The sequence below is a fragment of the Benincasa hispida genome, unplaced genomic scaffold (genome assembly GCF_009727055.1).
Source record: "Benincasa hispida cultivar B227 unplaced genomic scaffold, ASM972705v1 Contig596, whole genome shotgun sequence".
NCBI lineage: Eukaryota > Viridiplantae > Streptophyta > Magnoliopsida > Cucurbitales > Cucurbitaceae > Benincasa > Benincasa hispida.
The window spans coordinates 48,533-68,136 of record NW_024064958.1 but is presented as its reverse complement, the minus strand read 5'-3'; the positions used below and the strand labels follow the sequence as shown (position 1 = coordinate 68,136).

Sequence of the window (19,604 nt, the reverse complement as noted above, 5' to 3'; positions counted from 1 at the left end):
GATCTGATCCGAGAAGCAATCCAAATTGCCTTATCTACTGAACGATCAGAACAAGATAGGATAACAACGCTTCCCTTGTGGTCTGAAACAGCAATAGTGTCAACAACCAAAATAGAACAATTAACAATTATCCTCTGTGGAGGATCAGAGTAAAAATGCTCCAACTAATTAGCATCCCCAAAGTATCAACTTCCACAACAACATCTTGTTCAGCTACTTTCCCAAAATAAACTGTCTTCAAACAAATAGATTCAAAAGTGCATGGTCATCCAAAAACTAATCCACATTCTTCAACTATGGACTTCAGATGTGGTGGAATTTCAGAATGATGCAAAGGAGAAAGACATGAAGTACCCGCCACTTTTAAATTCAATTCTCTTCCTCGTGAAACAAAGCGTTCAAATCTTCTCCCAAGTTATCGTAATGCGCTGGTGTTTCTTGGTCAAATTTATCCTCAAAGCAAACTGTATCCTCACTGCTTATACTAAATGGAGAATCACTGGCATAATCAGAACTCCTTTTCTGGTGCAAAGTCAAAGGAGTGCAAAGGGTACCTCTTGGAAATTGAACCTCTGAATTAGGATTAAAAGTAGAGTAATTAAATTTCTAGGCTGAAGCTAAGATAGAAACCGACTTCTTGGCGTGTTTTGGCTGTTGAGCACGCACAAAATAGGCTTCTAAATAGTCCGGGTTAGTCTCTGAAACAGATGATTTAAGGTTGGATCTCCTTTTTCTTGAGAAATGCTTGGGATATGGTTTAAGAAGTCTCAAAAACTTGTGATATTTAGGAAACGGCTTTAGAAGACTTGAAGACTTGTTTTTGCTGGAAATCCTTTTACTATGTGCTTGAGTTTTAGCAGGGAGAGCATCATTAAATGAACATATTTGCTGAGGCAAGACATCCTTTGGAAAAGGCAAATTCATGTCATTTGAAACGTTGAAAGAAGTGGGGATAGTGGGCCGTTGTTTGTCCTTTGGAGAAGCAATTTCAATAGTATCATTAGACAATTAAATGGTCTCATTGATCTCTTGGCTGACTTCCTTCTCTTTCTGTAATAAGTGAGTCTCTTTAGATTCTTGAACTAAGTTCACACCAGACAAATTCTTTATCTTCATGGGATTGTCAAGGGACACAATATTAACAGCTTTATCAGTAGCTAATACGTTCCGACTAAGTAAGTCAATGGGCTCGGTAGCTTTGTTCTCCCTCAATAAATTAGACTCTTCAGTTACCTCATTTGCAATCACACCAGGTTGCCTTAATGAATTCTTCGGGTCCCGCGAGAAAACGGCTTCAGGAAAGGAGATCTTAACTTCTGGTGAAGCTTGCTTCATGTCCCAATCTTGATGCATCATCTGAGAATCATACTTAGCTAGAGCCGCAAATGGATTCCTTGAAATATTCAACAAGTTCTGAGATAGATCGAGGAATTTCCATTCTGGATTTAACAAATTTATGTCAATATGTTCATCTTGTAAGACATGATTCAGTCGAACTGAATCAATGGGATTATTAAAATCTTAACAAAAGGATCACCCTGAACTGATAAAGGAGCCTCCATCAACTCAATATCGCCAAAAAAAATTTTAAAAAAATGTTAGCTCGTTGTTAAGGTTTATGTTCAATAGTTGCTGGCATGAAACCACACAAATTTTCCTTTAACTCAAATTTTTGCTTCAGAACAATTCAGAAGATTCAGTGTTTCAATTGCACTACTCTCAAGACCACCAAAATAAGCTCCAGTGACTTCAAACGTGTTTCTGCTCCAATAATCTAAAGGGAGGTTTTTTATCGACAACCATCCCACAAAACCTTTCATGAATAAGGGCCTGCAATGAATGGACATGGACCTATTCCACTTTTTGAACAACAAATGAAAAGGGACACGTTCTTGCCATTTGCCAGGACATTCGATCAACTCCTCCATCTTGCCTTCAATGAATTTAATCAAAGCCTTGTTCGCAAACAAGGGATTGATAATTAATTTAGTATTGAAGTAAAGATCGAGTGCTTTAGCAATTTCCTTCCATTCATTGAACACAAACCGCCTTGAGACAATCCATAAATTACTAAAATCTTCTTTGAAAACATCATGATTCTTTTGAATCCAAGAAGAGGTCATATTCTGTTTTTCCAGCTAAAACAAAGTTATTTGACTTCGTGTTGCACAGTGCAATTTCCTTGCTCTGTTTTATCGAGTATGAAACAGAGGATTGTGAGTAACTTGATTTCTTCAACCCACAAGTGGAGGGGAGGGTTGAAAAAGAAGAAAGATGTTAAATTTACCCTAACCTATCACCTTTAATCTTTTGGGTCTAGTGGAGAATAACAAGACATGCGAGATTTATTTATTTACTTATGTACTTTAATGGAAGGAATGATATTTCAGTAAATGGGTTATGGATTCTCTATACTCTTGAGAACTGTTTGACATGATAAAACTCCGACATACACCTCTAAAGTTCATCACAAAAAGCTTAGCAATTAGGCATTTTTTAAAATTTTCTGCAGTCACTTGAAGAAAAATGAACAGATTAATAAACAACATTTGACGATTCACTAAGCCAAATAAGTAATTCTTTTTTGAAAAAGAAACAATTTCATTGATTGATGCAATGATTGAGTGAAAACACCCAGCACCTATTGGTGATTACAACAAATATCTCGAATTAGAGATTAAATATGTTAAGCTGTAACACTAAGCCAACTAGGTAATTCCTACCGTCTACTTTTGAGAACTGATTAACATGGTATATATACTTTGCACAACACAATTATGAATACATAAATAACATATAATAGCAATTCAGCAATTTACCAAGAAATTTAGCAAGCCATCTCAAAAAGAAAATTCAAGAAATTAATAATAATTATATTGAGCATGGGGTTCCAATTAGCAACGAAAGAAGTGGTCTATGTATCTTGGTGTAAACAAGTCGAAGAGTTCTTAAAATTTGAATAATACCTCAGTTATCTTAGTCATATAGAGGAACGACTACTTATATAGGCAAACCCAAAACAGCCCAACACTTGAAACTAAAGTTACCACATTGTAACAAAAGGAAAATTACAAACAGAAAGTAATAAAAGAACTGAAAGAACTAAAGTATTACAAAGAAAACATTGAAGAAAATACCACGAAAGAACCTTAAAGAAAATACCAAGAAACAACTTTAAGGAAGCATCAGTACCTCTACATTCCGTTTTGCTCCTTGTATGCGTTCTGTCCACATATTTCGAATAAGAGCTCGTCGCCCTTCAGCAACAGAATTCCCAACGGGCAGTGTGCAGTAATCAATGACCTAAGTGAACACAATCATCAAATATCCGTTACTTTACCTAAAGAAGAAAAGGATGATGAAGGAATTAGATGGTATTTTTTAATCATAAACCACCTCCTCTAGTTCTGAAAGTTGTTGAACTCTGACCATATTGCTATAAGCACGCTCATAACTCTCCAGTACCTAAAGATACAGATGTCTAGTTAAAGCACCACCAAAAAAAAAAAAAAAAAAAAAAGTATGCTTCTTGGGTTCACAAGAACATATATGACTCCACCATATCATATGCTTATGTGAATTAGTAGAACTGTAGAAGTAGATCTCATCCAAACAGAAAAGATTCGAGTGCCCTGAACCTCATTCCAGGTGACATGAACCATAGCCAGCTCCTTAATTTAAATGTTTAAAAAAGAAAGAGTGGCTGCTCATACACTCTGCAAGCTCAAAAATTGAGAAAGGCCCTCGATAATATCTAAATAATCCATTGGAACTTCTCATAGAGCTGAGTGCAGCACTCATGAAACAGGAAATTCCTTTTAAAGAATGAAAAAGTCAAGGTTTGCTTTTTCTTTTTTAAAAACAAGAAACAACACCTTTTATTGATGTAATCAAATGAGACTAATGCTCAAAAAGATCCAACCCCACAAAGAAGTGAAAAGGAAAAAAAAACACAAAAAAAAGTAAATGAAATATTAAAGAGAATTACAAAGGATGAATAAAAGCATTCCAATTTAAATCAATATCCTAAAGAGAAAAAGCTTATTTGACAAACTCACGTGTTCACAAAGTGAAAGTTATTGAAGGTTTAACAATGGTAAGTCTTTGAAAAATAATACTTGAATTTTGAACTCCAAATCCATTTAACCCTGTGACTTTCCTCGTATATAGGCCATAAAACCAAAAATATATGAGTATTAAATCACCAATCAACCTAAAAGCTTAAGCTTATGGGTTACAACTTATAATAAATTTAATATTATGTCAACACTCTAACACTCCATCTCACTTGTGGCTTAAAATTTGTTGAAAAGACAAGAAAAATTCAATATTAATTGAGGAAGAAATTCCTTTACAGGGGTCAAACCTAGGACCTCCTACTCTACACCATGTTAAATCACGGGTCAACTCAAAAGCTTGAGCAGATGGATTATGACAAATTTAAAATTATTTAAGCACTAACAAAAAGAATAAGAAGCAACAATCATTAGCACGAAGAGAATTTGACTCATTATAATAATTTAGTAAATGATAAGGTATAAAATAGAATATAATTTTTTCGGTTGGAGAGTGTTAGTGGGAGAGGTTACTAACCAAAGCAGCAAGTTCTGTTGCTAAACATTTTCTAGCTCTGTCAACATACTCACGTGCTTCATCATACTGGAACAGAAACATTGGCGTCAGAAACCCCCCATGAAAAATAGTGCAAATGGAACACAAGTACAAAATAGCAAAAAAAATATAGACCTCCGATTAACGGTACCTTTCCCTTACGAATTAATAAGACAGCCCTGTAGAAGGTTCCACTACTGCTTCCATCACCACTAGCAGCAGTGTTACCCAAGCTACGAAGTTTGGTTTCATCACCATCATCTAACCGAGAAACATATTCTGCCATTTGGTCCCACTCTCCCATGTTCCACGCAGCACTTGCAGCCTGGAGCACCCTTAGAAATAGATAAGTAAGAACTGTAATGATTCAAACATTGTTAGGTCAACGTCAAACACTAACCATAGGAGCCATTTCTAACCGAGCAGCTGGCTCGGCAGGGGTCCAATACTCCTTGCATAGATTGTTAAGCTCTTCCCAACGAGCCAATGCAGCAAGGCATCTCATCCGCCCTATTAAACATCCAGATTATATTCAAAATAACCTCCAGCAGTGGCTGCCATAGGGTTTTCACAATTATAAGATAAATAATAAAATAGTCTGATTGTTTTCCATTTCTGTATGATAGAAAGATGAGACCATTGGAAGAATGGACAAAGATTAAGAATCATATAAAGGTTTCTTCAAGTCAATAGAACTTTATTTCTCACAAGCTTCATTTCACTGAGAGCAAAATAAGAGATCCTAGAAGTTAGTGGGCAACACATGGTGTCTACGCACCAATCCAATCCTAAGAAGCAGAGATATGGATACGAGTATGGGAAACAGGTACGATAGGATATGCTGACATGTCAGTTTCTAAAAAACTAAGATACAATACATTGAAGATACATTATTTTTTATATATTATTTCTTTAGGATTGGCAGTTAGTTGGGCGAGGTTGAGTGGTGATAGGGTGTGAATGGAAGGGCATTCAAGAAATAGAAGATGAATGAGGGGGGTCATGAATCCCAAAATCGAAAGCTATAGGGCAGTGCTAGGAGTGAGAGAGAAGATTTAATTATCAGTCTGTGCTTCTTAAAATGCATTTGAGGATCTTGACCATCTTTTCGGAAAATGTCATTAACTTTTCAGTTTGGAGCTGTCTTTTAGGCTTCTTTTAGGCATTCAATTTCCATTTATATTGACCAAGAGGTTGTAATTCTATGGTCGAGTAGCTCGTAAATATCCCTTTTCTTGTTTAGTTTGGCTCCTTTTGATTTGGGCTTTATTTTTTATTTTTTAAAAAGAAACAAGACTCGAAAAGAGGTTAATGCTCAAAATACAATAAATAAAAGATAAAACACAAGATTACAACAGATAATACAAAATTATACTGGAATTTTTTCTTTTATAGAAACAACTCTCATTAAGAAAAATGAAAGATAAAAGTACTCCAATTCAAACTAATATCCTGAATAGAACAATCAGTAAAAGACTTGGATGGATAACACTATGAAGAAGCAAGAAGACAAGCTGAATCCAGACAAACAATCCAAGAAAGTGATTTATCATGCAAAACCCTGTGATTACGTTCAAACCAAATCTCATATAGAAGCTTTAACTGTACTGGACCATAATAGTTGAGAACTAGTAGCCAAGTGTGGACCAACCAAAGTCTGAAAGATATATACCCATATTCATATCTATGTATATAAGTAAATATGTGTATAATCATGAGGAAATTCTTATCTGTAACTGTATCTTTATCAGTTAAAAAAGTAAATATGTGTATAAGAGAAAAAAGAGAAAACAGGCTTGGAGCCATTGGCATCCTTCAAGTTTTGATCACCAAAATATTCATATCCACAAATTAGTCGAGTTGTTATTAGTTTTATTACATCTTGTCAGAAATATATTGAATCTACATACCGAAAAAGAAATAATCAGGGGCTCTACCATCTTCAAGGCTGGGCATTAAAATTATTGAAGTAAAATTTTAATTCTGAAATTTTGTTTGTTCTTTACAAAACTATAGGTACAAGTACAACTCCCTACCAAGCGCCTAGTGCACATAAGTTATACGAGGATACATACATTTATAACAGGGTAACGGAACAAGCCATAATTGTAAGGAATGAGATGTGTCAACAAGTCACAAACCTAACATGGCATCTAATACAAGATGTGGATTTGATGCTTGCGATGCCTTAGCAGTATATGCCTTAAGAGCATCTTCCCAGCGTTGCAATTTCTCGTACCTTAAAAATAGCAAATAAGGTGATTACTTATCATTTCACATTCACCAAATTTAAAGCTAACATTGCTAAATTAAGGATTATAAAAGAATACAACAAAATGAATTCCTAATAGTAGGGAAATGGGGGAAAATCCTATTCCAACACTATTTCCTTCTAAGAAGCACTGATACAAATACGAGACATAGAATCAAAAGAATAATATTTTTCATTTTTGTAATTAGCTCCACAAGGTAATTTTAATTTTAAACTTTCAATTTCATTAAACTACATACATAACGAGAGTGAGTTAGTCCTTCGAAGAACCAAATTGGCAAATTGCCTAACCCAACAAATAATTCAAATGAAAAAGCAAGAAGAAAAACAAAACATTCTAAATTACCAAGATTCTTTCAGCTGAACGCCCAAATGTTGTTGAGCATATGTCAATATTCCAACGGCAGCCTAGAGAACGGAAACATGTATCACTAAAATGGCAATGAATATTTCAAGATATCCCATTCCAAAGGAATGAGAGTATGCAATCGAACCATGTGAAATATCAGCTTAAAGTATATGCTTGGAAAAAATTGACAAAGAGAAAAAAAAAATGGTTAACCTCATGCTGGTGCAACTGATTGTTGATATGAATAAGTGCTTCTACTACAGCAACAGGATTAGCATCCATCTTCTTGGACCTTGCACCCTCAAATTCCATTTCTTTGTAATGCAGAGCTTTGGCAAACGCACGACACTGAACAAATTCTCAAAATAAACTGCCTATTTGTTCCTCTTCAGACACATCTGAGCTATAAATTCAGAAAAAAGAATGACGGAATCATAGAGTTTACCTTCTCTGCAAGAGCACCAAGAAGACGAATGTCAATAGGAAGAGGCTTCTCATCATGTTCCATAAACTCCGCCTGCCAAATTTCCAACATATTCCGCAATACAAAGAATAAAAATAGCAGTTAAGAATTTATGCAGGAGATGTTTGAATTTGTTGCATTGAAAACATAAGTACAAATGCAGTAATTTACTGCCGAAAATTACAAATTAAGAAGATCCTTAAGCCTTCAGTCATAGGTTGATGAATACAAAAGTTACTTCCAACCATTTATATATATATAGTAGCCATAACACATGCGATCCCACATGGAATTTATAGTTTCATTTTAGTTCACAAAATTTTTTTAACTAATTCATTATTTCACATTGTTTGACCCAAAAAGTTGTAACCATTCTAATGACCGACGTAGAAATTTATAAAAATTTAAACGGCTGACTGTTATATATAGTTTTTATGAGAAACAAAAAATATTATTTAGAAGATAGCAAAAGCTCTTTATCCCCCTCCCTAAAGATATACTATTTTAACCTGAATAGTTGTAATGAGGCAAAGGACATGACCGTTAAATGGTGATGTTGTGTATCTATGTCTTAGATCACAACCATACACACAAGACACCACTTTGTCATGTAACAATTCCAACCCAAAAAGTTGTAACAGAGTATTTATGATGATTGTTCGTTCAAACATGTCTCCACTATTAGATCGTGATGTTCCATATCTATCGTGTAACCACTTCGACCCAAATAGTTGTAACGAGACAAAGAACATGACTGTTAGTTAAAACATATTTCCACTGTAAGATCATGACTTTTTATATCTATAGTCTAGATCACACTTCACACCTATACATGGAAAATACACAACATTTTGTTGTGTGACCACTTTGACCCAAATAGTTGACTAATTGCAATGGTTGACAAAATAGGAATATAAAAGGAAAAAAAATGCAATCATTTATATATATATTCTTTCATAGAGCACATAAACGTGCCAAACCAAAGAAAGAAGAGAGCTCCAACTATTAAGATAAAGAAGCAAGGAATATTTACAAAGACAAATCTCCTCCTGGATCTTTCCTCCCTGTAAAAATACTCCTATTCCTCTTAGCCAAGATGTTCCATTCCATAAGACAAGTTGATCTCCACAAAACTCTTCCCCCACACCCTTGGGGGGTGGGGGATGAAGACAACACCTCCTCAACAGTTGGGCAATATTAACTATTATAAGCTGACGGAATAATAAAAGATTCCAAAAATGCATCTGAAGTTGAGGAACCAAGGTTGCAACTTTAATGAATGTCCGTTCTCCTTGTTCTTACACAAAATACACCACTGCGGACCCACCATCAAGGAAGACCCCTTTGAATCAAAACGAAAGAGTTTATCTTCTTATGCATGACCAGGTTGGTCAGAGATCTAGTCACACAAGAGGTAAAAGAAAGCCAACAATTAAGAAATCAAGGAAGAGATATCAAAGGCCTCCCCATCTACAAAATCAAACTTGAAAGATATAAAATCCCTTAACCAAAGCAGATTCCAAGGAAGATGGGGAAAACAAAGCAAAGGAGAGGTACCTCCAATCCACCCAAGCTTCAAACCGACAAAGGAGAGGTACCTCCAATCCACCAAAGCTCAAACCATCTTTGACAGAAAATTTAAATAAATTCAAAGGAGTAACTAAATGAGAAGGTAGGTCTTCCAAGATTTCCCACAAGTGCCTCTCACCCACGAATTGACCCACTTAGAAGGCCAACCGACAATGATCCAATGCCACAAAGCATTAGGCTCTAAAGAAAAACACCAACACCACCCGGCTATGTGGGGCCTCATTGTGTACTTACAAGCTTCCTATGCCTGACCAACCCTCCTCAACCAACTTTGGCATAGCCACCTATCTAACTAGGACCCCGCCCTATTCAATGCCCTACCACAAAAAGTACAGCATGAAAGAATCAACGATTCCTCCCTTCATAATACTCCAGGAAGACTTTGTCCAAATCCTAGTTAATCCCTCAATCCTGTTGATAAAGCATTCTATCAAAACCAGGTGCCTTAACATCATTAAAGCTAAAGACCGCCTTTTTTTATCTCCTCCAACATGAAAGGAGCATCCAATCCTTCCCTATCCCTCAAGAAGATGAGACACCAAATGTCTAGGACAAGCCAATGAGAGCAAAGAGAGGAAATTTCCCCTTCTACTGGCCACCGTCCTTGCATTTTCTCCATCAAGGGACACAATGGCATTCTCAGTCTTCAAACTGGAAATTCTACTTAAGAAAGACGTATGTTGGTCACCGACTTCAGTTTAGCCTTTTGTCTCAAGCACAGATCTCCTCCCTTATGAAGGATGTCCTCCCAAAAAACCGTTTTAAGCTAGCCCAATCACACGCCAGATTAATCCAAACCATCCAAAACACTGATCCACTTCAGCACCTATGCATTTTTAAGGTGAAATACTGCATCCCAGTAATTAACTAGTTTATTGTTAGCAGATGTAAAATGGTATTACCTAATGTCATCAAATAAGTGAAGTATTTGTACCAACAGAATTTAACTGCATGAATTAAACAATAAATCCTGCTTAAGAAACAAACCAGGTTTAGAAGTGTCGCCAAAATTTCAGGAGGAATATTTGGGGATGAAAATGCCATCTCCAAGCTCCGGACTAACTGCTTCTGACTTGTCTCATTTAGTTGTGCCCAACAGCTAACAAAACCAGCTGCAAATAACTCACGCCCGACAAAAGGCTGCCAACATCTTACAATCAGAATCCATCTTCTGAAGATATAAATGCATATAAATGTCATAAATTAACCTGCAACTGTGCAAGTCTTGCACAGGTCCGTAATGCAGGTGAAGGTGATTCCTTAAGAAGCTCAATGCTGAAATGCCTCATCCATTCAGCCCAATCTTCCTTAGTACTTCGCTGGGATGCCTCTCCAGCAGTGCGCAATCTGCCATCATTAACCTACACAAAAAACGGTAATTTCAAAAGATTTGTACAAATTTGGCATCTCAAAAAACTGTCAATTTTGCTGATCTTGGTATCTTGTATTTTTTAGCACTAGACTCTCTTTATTATTTCAATGAAAAGTAGCGTTTCCTTCAAAAAAAATTACAATATCTGGAAACAGTAAGGCAGAATTAACACAGACACATGCAAAAAAATAAATAAATAAATAAATCATAAATATGATGTAGTAGGACTACTTTCAATCATCTAGACAACTTCCCTTGTTGATTCCAACTGGGACCACCACCCTATCTCTCATTCCTGATTCCTGAATTGGAGACTGAGATTTATTTCATACTCTAACCTTGATGAGTATACTTCTTCAATAATCTACAGATACCAAAATCTCCCTAAGCTGAAAAAGTGGGCTTTCAACGAATGTTGTGAGAGAAATGTGAAAATGACTACAACATTTTCTCTTCCAGTTTGAAGAAATCATTTGAGAAATGATGAAAAAAGCTTGTATCCAACAAAGCAACAATTATATCCATGATAAAGAAGACTTAAACATGGAAACTAACAACTTCAAGGTAAAATGAACTGAAAACCTCAGACTACAACTACAAGAAAAAAATTAATTGGAATTGATCATAAAATCAAATCATTAGATCTTTTCTTTTTTTCTTCTTTTTTTGTTTTTGGGGGGGGGGGGGCGGGGGGGGGGGAACACGACTCAATGAAAAGAGACTCTCGCTCAAAATACAAGGAAACAAAAAGAATACAAAGGCATACAAGAAGAAAATGGCCACAAAGGGAGGCAAACTATATGAAAGGGCTCCAATCAAGAGATAAGACCTAGCGAATAATAATATTTGAACTATTATTAGCACTCAGAATGATTATTTCCATTCCATGACTTTATTTTGAGCATCTCTCACTCTCACTTCTACATAAAATAGATGCTTTATTTCTGCTGTCATAGAACTACAACACCAACCATGAAATCTTGAGTTTGCATAGGCATTAACTAACTATAGAAATGCACATTTCAAAATGTTTGCACGAGCTCAGTTTACATTATATACTAAATAACAAAATAGATGCAAATCACATATCACAAATACCTGGTGACCTCTGAACTGTTTATGTACATCAGACCTATCTTCATAAGGGTCAATGTCAACATCATTTAGAGGATCACTGATGACTTCCACTGGAACTCGCCGACTCAACCGTTGAGCAGTAGTGCTCCCCAAGATCAGTGGCTCCCGTCTTCGCAAACGTCCCTCGATTTCCTCAAATTCTTTATGCTGAAAACAAGTAACATTCACTTGTCACACTCCAAATACAACTAAACAGACATAATAAATAAATTAAATGTTGTCAGAAGAGTAACAAAACCCGCAATCGATGTTTCAATAGAAGCTTGTGTATTGATGGAATAAAGACAGTGAAATCTTCCCCAAGGGCCTGGGCTAGGCAACAAAGTGCGTCAACAGCATCTTTTTGGAGCTCATCATTCCTCCTGTACGCGTAAAAATTTAAAATCAAAGGATTAATGAAAAGAGAAAAATGAGTAAATCAAAGGCACAAATGTGTATAATTCATGATTGTTCCAAATTAACAGCCAAATATAACTGCAAAACATAAATAGTCCTTAAGATGAAATGGCCCTTTTTTAATGAGAAATAGTTAAAATAATTTTATTGATGGAATGAAATTACAAAAAGGTAAAATGCCATGAGATTACATAATAGTATTCCACTACGAAGTATGAGATGTAGGACTATAATCACAGAAAGATGGGGTGAGTTTACACGAAGTGAAAGAAATTTACAAAAGATGATCGAAGAAGCGAGTAAAATTCTTCAGGTCTTCAAAGACTCAATTGTTCCATTCATTCTATATGAGCCATAGATAGGCTTTGATGAGGAAGGTCCACAATATGTACCTCTTAGCTTTGAATGGCTAGCCAATAAGAAGCATATTCAATAAAGTGAGAGGATCATTTGGAAAGGTCATATGATAATTGAAGCTGTGAAGGATTCTTTCCCTAAAAGATTGAGCAAATTCGCAAAAGACCAGTAAATGCATAATGGATTCATTATTTTGATGGCAAAGAACACACCAATTAGGAGCGGATGAAATCCAAGGGGCCTTTTGGATGAGAACATGCGCAGTATTTATGCTGTCATAACTAACTTCCCATAGGAAAAATCGAACCTTTTTGGGGATGGGACCTTTCCAAATATTCTTGTAGAGAGAAGCATTTGCTAGAGGCAATGTGTTGAGTGATCGAATTTGATGTAAATTGACCTGATTTATCAAGATTTCATCTCCAAGTGTCATCCACCATGGGGTTGATTGAGCCCTTTATTTTTATTATTATTATTTTTAGATAAGAAAATTTTCATTCATTAATGAAATAGGAAAAACCCCAAAATCCAAAAGGTAATTACGAGAAACATGTCCAATTGGAGACTAAAAAAGATAAACGGAAATGACTAAAAAGGTGCTTATCTTTGCACCAATAAAAAGCAGCAGACAAAACTTTATCCAGAAAACTATCGAAAGATGAGAAAAAAAAAATCCTTGAACAGATGACAATTGCGCTCACACCAGAGGGTCCAAAAAAGGCACGTGTAATGACCATCCAAATCAATCGTTTAGTACCACCAAAAAGATGACCCACTAGGAGGGATGCCAAAGTATAAAAGATAAAGTTAGATCTGTCAGAGACCAATCAAAAGCTCCCAAAACAATGTGTCAAAAACGAGAAGCAAAAGGGTAGTGCATAAACAAATGAGCAAGAGATTCCCCATCGCACTTATACATAATACACCAAGAAGGCGAAAGGGACATATACGACATACGGCGTTGTAAACGGTCTGCTACTCTTGGGATAAAAAAGTTTAATCTTCTTGGGATAAAAATCTTTCCAAATAACTGAGTAGAGGTCCTGGACAAGTGGTTCAGCTACTCCAACCAAATCATCAATCAGAGATTTAACAGAGAATGATGAACAGGAGTCCAAACACCAAGATCATGAATCAAGAATAGGATGCAACCTGATCGTTGAAAAATATGAGACAAAAAAGCCCACTCATAATCATTAAGATTACAGCGAAGATCTAAGTCCCAAGCTTCAGATTCAGTAACTCAAGCATTAGCGACCTTAAAATAAGGTTGAAGCGCAAGACGATATAATCGAGGAAGAACATTACAAAGAATACCACAATCCAGCCAGGGATCTTTCCAAAAAGAAATAGAGGTACCATTACCAAGACAATTCCAAGTTCGAGAGGCATTCAATCTAAGAGTCTAAGAAATAAACTTCCAATGAGAACGTGCAGATCTGCCTCAAACAGATGAAGGCCAGGTACAAGAGGGGGAGTAATACTTAGCCACAATAAAATCTCGCCACGAGCTCACCACACAAAGAATCTCTCATCAACTTAACTAGGGACCCAAAAGAGAGAGAGGAAGTAAGTCAAGATTGACTCAAAACCGACTACATAAGAGTTTATCCTACCATGTATCTCCCTTAGAGGAGAAGCTCCTCTTCCAAGAGGCAAGAACCTTTATTTTTATATATTTATTTATTTTTAATAGAAACAAGCCTCATCATTGAATTAATGAAATGAGACTAATGCTCAAAGTACAAGCAAAGGTAAAATAGTAGAAAGAGCTAGAGGATCAACAAGGGGCAATCCCCATAGCACCCCTTAGCAAGACCAAATACAAGAACAAGCTATCAACAACAAGGGGCAAAGGAATACAAAAGAAAATATTAAGATCCAACAATACAATTTAAATAAATATTCAATAACAGTAATTTGGAAAAATAAAAGCATTCCGAATTATGTTTAGGACTTGGATAGAGAAATCAGCAAAATCTTTGAAGAAAGTACCTCTCGAGAAAAAATTAAACTGAGCAACTTCAACGTGAATTGTCCAATCAAAGGACAAGCCAAGAAAGACCCTTTGATCCACCTTTCTGAATAAAACTACTAAAAACAGACTAGAAAACTTGAGAATATTCCCAATTGCACTATCTAAGCTAGCAAACTCAGCAAGAAACTTTATCCAAGACTGGGTCCCAAAAACCAGAACATTTAGAATTATTTCCAAATGATAAACCTAATTACAAGAAGGTAAAAGCTGATAATCCACTAAGGATGCCCATCTAGCTAAATTCGAAGGATCATAAATCAAGCCTAGCATTGGATATTTACTCTGATTAATCTTCAAGTCTAGACGGGAAAATGAGTAACCCTCGTGAGTTGGCCTAATGGTAAATAAGGGAACATCCCCTTAATGAAGAGCTAAGAGGTCATGGGTTCAATCCATGGTGGCCATCAACCTAAGATTTAATATCCTACGAGTTTCCTTGACAATCAAATATTGTAGGATCAGACAGGTTGTCTTGTGAGATTAGTCGAAGTACGCATAAGTTGACCTGGACACTCGCAGATATAAAAAGAATAATAAATATAATAAACGGGAAGAGGAGTGTAATCCAAGAAGTGGTTTAGATTAGTAAAAGAGTCTTCCTTTCCCAAATTGAAAATGTTTATGTTTGATTTTTCTGAACAAGGAACGAATTTTCTCAACTACTTGAAATCCCTCATTGGTTCAGATTAGTAAAAGAGCCTTCCTTGATAGGGAGTGTAATTTTGAGGACCAGTGCTCAATCTTTAAGTGCAAATCTCCATATGGATTTCATTTTTTAATGAAAGTGAAAGAAACAAAATCCTTGCTCCTCAGGCATCTTAGTCAAAGCTTTGTCGTCCGTAAAAGGACTGATCGAAATGACAACTTGGAAATACTCCTCTATTGTAGCCTTAACCTCCATCCATGAATAATGGGCCATTAGTCTTGTCACAACTGAAACAGATTCCAAATTCAAATACAACATTTCCCTTTCTTGTCTAACCCAGAAAAAATAATCTTCAATTGAAGAGTTCATAAAACCCAACTTTCTGGAGCGCTTGGGTTGCTGAGGAGATGGAATCATACAAACAGCTTCAGCATAGGATCTTGGGATACTTACTGCTATGGTCTTCCATCTAACTTATCAGATAACTTCTAACAGGTAATAATGTTCCATCTTTATCAGCCTGAGTGCTTGACACACTGTTGAGAACTTGAAGCAAAGATCATGCTTTCACAAATCAAAGGTCTGAAGGAATGCCAGCCTCGTTTGTCAACTCCAACAGGTATATGTATATTCTGTCTGCCTCCCGAGGATGGCCAAACTGCACATTCCACGTACCAACCCGCCGGAGAACGAAATTTAGATAGTTTAATAACCCCAGCATTAACACAAAAAAGCCAAAAAAGGAATCATCTTTGTCATGCCAAATGCAAAAATATTGATTGTTAATACAGCAACTCTTGACTTCCATTCTAGCAAGAATTATCAGTGACGGAGGAGAGAAACATATGGAGTGAACGGAAGAGAGGCAGAAGAACGTCAGAAGTTACTGAAGACAGGAGAGAGAAAGGAGGAGCGAGGGGAGAGCATACTTACCTTGACTTCTCAATTGTAGAAGGAAGTTTACTTGGCTTCAACGAGTTCAGAAAATAAATAAAATGTCATATTAAAAGTGCGAATTATCTTTGATTTCTTGGGATGCTGATTGTGATTCTTGAAAATTAACTACACGAAGAAACTTTGAGGTAAATGCCAATGGAGAGACCTTGATGGAAAATGCCAATGGACAAATCTATGTTGACTTTTGCCTCTGACCACTGCATGAAATGACTCAAGCGTAGAGGATAACCTAGGGCAAGTTGTGTCAAGCACAAGCACAAGCCCCCGCCAAACTAATTTCTTGGAACATGGCCAAACTTCTTGTCTTCAGACGCTGTTTTTTTAGTATGCTTTAAATATTGAGTTTGTTTGAGTAGAAGGTTCTCCATTATCCCCCATTTTCATTGCTTCAGTACTAAATGAACATTTGGCATTCAAAGATTCTTTTCATACAAAGCTGACATCTTGAACATTTGTTCCTTTACGTATATATTTATATATTTGTATATACAAAGAAAGAAGAGAGAAAGAGACTGACCCATCCAAGACGAGCTTCAGGTGATGCACAAGAGAAGATATATGGCCAGTTACCTGACAAAATGATTACAGAAAGAATAACTGAGACAAGAAATATAAAACATTATTTAAAGATTTTGATTTTCTTTTGGAGAAAAGAAGTTAAAGATGCTATTTCATTTCTTCTTTTTTCTAATTGATATAGCATATACCTTTGATCGTGCAGATTCTTTAAATTATTTTTATTATGAATCACTACAGTTGTAAGCAAAAGTTTGTACAAAATCACCAACGCGTGATATTACCACAAAAACTCCACATCTAAAAGAATGGATATTTGCATAAGGCTTTGTTCAAGATTGCCAACTAGTGATATTAGACCTCAGTCAATCCGGGAACTAGAGAGAAGATGCATAATAAACATCTGTCCATCATACAAAAAAATCTCCTCTCTCCAACTCTAAATTTAGAAATGATAAATACTTTGATTTCTAAACTGTACAACAACTAATCTCTTTACTTTGGGGATTCCTTTAATTCACTCATTCTTGTACATCTTATTAATAGATCAATAATATTTTGTTCCTAACAATAAAAGTATCAAAAATAAATAAATAAATAAATAATAGAAGCAACACTTCTACTTGTGTATAAAAGAGAAAACAACTTGCACATGCACAAGGGGGATCAATCATGAACCTGAACACGAGGGATTAATCTTGTCAAAGTTCTGATTGCAGCACGTCTTATGTCTGCCGGAGCATCCACCTTGAATAAACGAATAAGTGCAGGAAGAAGAAGATGCATATGTTCGTCCAAAGTGCCTACAACATGAATTATATGATTAAGCACGATTACATTAAATAATAAAGAATAACGACATGAACCAATAGAAACCTCACTTCACATAAAACATAAAGAAGAATGCAAGAATTACTTCCATTCATAATACAATATTTGAAATCTTTTTTAAAACAAGAAACAATTTCTCATTGATGTAATGAAAAGAAATATATTATTAGAAATCATAATAAAATGAAAAAGGAAAAAAAAAATCATTTAAGAAATTTTATTATAAGGCAACTACAATATATATATATATATATATATTTTTACGAGAAACATTAATCATAATTCCATCACCATTGCCATGAATTAAATGGGTTTCTCTGAAGTACGCAAGGGGCCTTGCTTATGGGATAATACAGCTCCTAATCCTGCTGCAAAAAGTCGATTAAAATTGGAAAGAGCCAGCACGAGTAGAGAAACCACCGCGTCCTTCAATTTCTCAAAAGCCTCAGTAGCCTCCTCTTTCAATTCAGAGCCCACTCCCTTGAGCAGAGCACTCAAAGGTGTTGATAGGCTTCCATATCCCTCTACAAACTTCCTGTACTAGCCTGAGAGACCCAAGAATGCTCTCACATCTTTGATATGTTGTGGTCGCAACCATTTAATCATTGCCCTCAGCTTCTCAAGGTCAGCTTCAATTCCATTCCCTGAAATTAGGAGCCCAAGACATTTGATCTTGTCACTAGCAAACTAGCATTTACCTTCGTCTGCGTAAAGTGCATTCTTCTTTAGCACATTGAAAACTATTCTCAGGTGTTGCATATGATCATCCATACTCTTACTATAGATCAAAACGTCATCAAAGAAAACTAGCACAAACTTCCTCAGATACGGCCTGAAAGTTTGATTCAATAAGGACTAAAGGTGGTCAGGGCAATGGTCAATCCACACAACACCACTAAAAACTCATAATGTCCCTTATTAGTCCAAAAGGCTATTTTCTCCGCACCCTCTGTGTGGACTCTAATTAGATGGTACCCTGACTTCAGGTCTACCTTTGAAAATACTTGAGTCCCAAACAATTCATCAAATAGCTCTTCTACTACCAGTATTGAGAACTTGTCTGGAACGGCCACTTGATTTAAGGCTTTATACTCCACACAAAATCGCCACCCCCCATCCTTCTTTTGAACAAGCAACACAAGATTGGAGTAAGGGTTTGTGCTCGACCGAATGATCTTTGCTACCAACATTTCATCCACCATTCTGTGAGTTACAGAGGTTTGACGTTTGACATTAACAGGGGAGGTGCCTTCATTCATGAATACTGTGATCTATCTCTGGACAAGGAGGTAAGGTGTTTGGCCACTGGAAAATTTCTTGAACTCTTGCCAAATGTTTCCTAGGCCCACATGAACTTGACGAACCATAATCCCATTGCCATCAGCCTCTTCTATCCTCCATTCTGTCACTTTCAGGGCTCTACATTCCACAAGGAATCTATAATCCTCACTCTCCCAAGACTTTGCCATTCGTTTAAGGGTGAACTGAGTTTTCGTGAAGTCGGGTTCCCATTCAAGATCACCGTGGAATCCCCCATATTCACACTCATCGTGAGGCCCTTCCAATCAAACCTCTGTAACTCTCAAGGTCAAGAGCCATTGCATCCTAAGAACTACTTCAACTCCCTTCAGCTGTAGTGGCAGGAAACTCTGAACTATAGTCAACTCACTGGCCTTCAATAATACTCCCTAACCCCCCTCCCCCCCCCAAATGACTGCCTGTGCCCATAATGACCACATAATTGGTCACGTCCGTTAATGGTAATTCAGGAAGTGCACCCGGACATCTCAACTAGGTTGATACCCCCTTAGCGCCTTCATCATGTCCATACAAAAGTACAACTTCAATAACGAGGATGAACACCGAAGAAAAAATAAAAAAACTTAAGGCACGGGGAAAATAAAAGCCTGCCAATTTAAAGATATGTCTTGTATTGAAAAGCCATCAAATTCAATGTTCAAGGAGCACCAAGCTGAAGCATTCCTTTTAGCTGAATCGAAGCAGACCTCCCAACTCGTTTCAGCATCATGGAAAATTCTCTGATTCCTTTCAAACCAAATATCTGCTAG

At 36.3% G+C, this 19,604-nt stretch overlaps 1 protein-coding gene across 3 annotated transcripts in view; it reads right to left on the bottom strand.

Moving 5' to 3' along the window:
- The window catches only part of LOC120069804 (serine/threonine-protein kinase TOR), a 62,405-nt gene that overhangs the window by 13,014 nt on the left and 29,787 nt on the right, over window positions 1-19,604 (bottom strand). For all 3 annotated transcript variants that reach the window (XM_039021615.1, XM_039021616.1, XM_039021618.1), the window contains 15 exons: window positions 17,383-17,507; window positions 16,706-16,758; window positions 12,033-12,156; window positions 11,756-11,941; window positions 10,494-10,646; window positions 10,273-10,425; window positions 7,678-7,749; window positions 7,446-7,580; window positions 7,230-7,291; window positions 6,753-6,850; window positions 5,012-5,121; window positions 4,763-4,936; window positions 4,594-4,659; window positions 3,397-3,465; window positions 3,193-3,303 (listed from right to left, as the gene is read on the bottom strand). In XM_039021615.1, coding sequence (XP_038877543.1) covers window positions 3,193-3,303; window positions 3,397-3,465; window positions 4,594-4,659; window positions 4,763-4,936; window positions 5,012-5,121; window positions 6,753-6,850; window positions 7,230-7,291; window positions 7,446-7,580; window positions 7,678-7,749; window positions 10,273-10,425; window positions 10,494-10,646; window positions 11,756-11,941; window positions 12,033-12,156; window positions 16,706-16,758; window positions 17,383-17,507 — 1,691 coding nt within the window. The remainder of the gene's footprint in view (window positions 1-3,192; window positions 3,304-3,396; window positions 3,466-4,593; window positions 4,660-4,762; window positions 4,937-5,011; window positions 5,122-6,752; window positions 6,851-7,229; window positions 7,292-7,445; window positions 7,581-7,677; window positions 7,750-10,272; window positions 10,426-10,493; window positions 10,647-11,755; window positions 11,942-12,032; window positions 12,157-16,705; window positions 16,759-17,382; window positions 17,508-19,604) is intronic.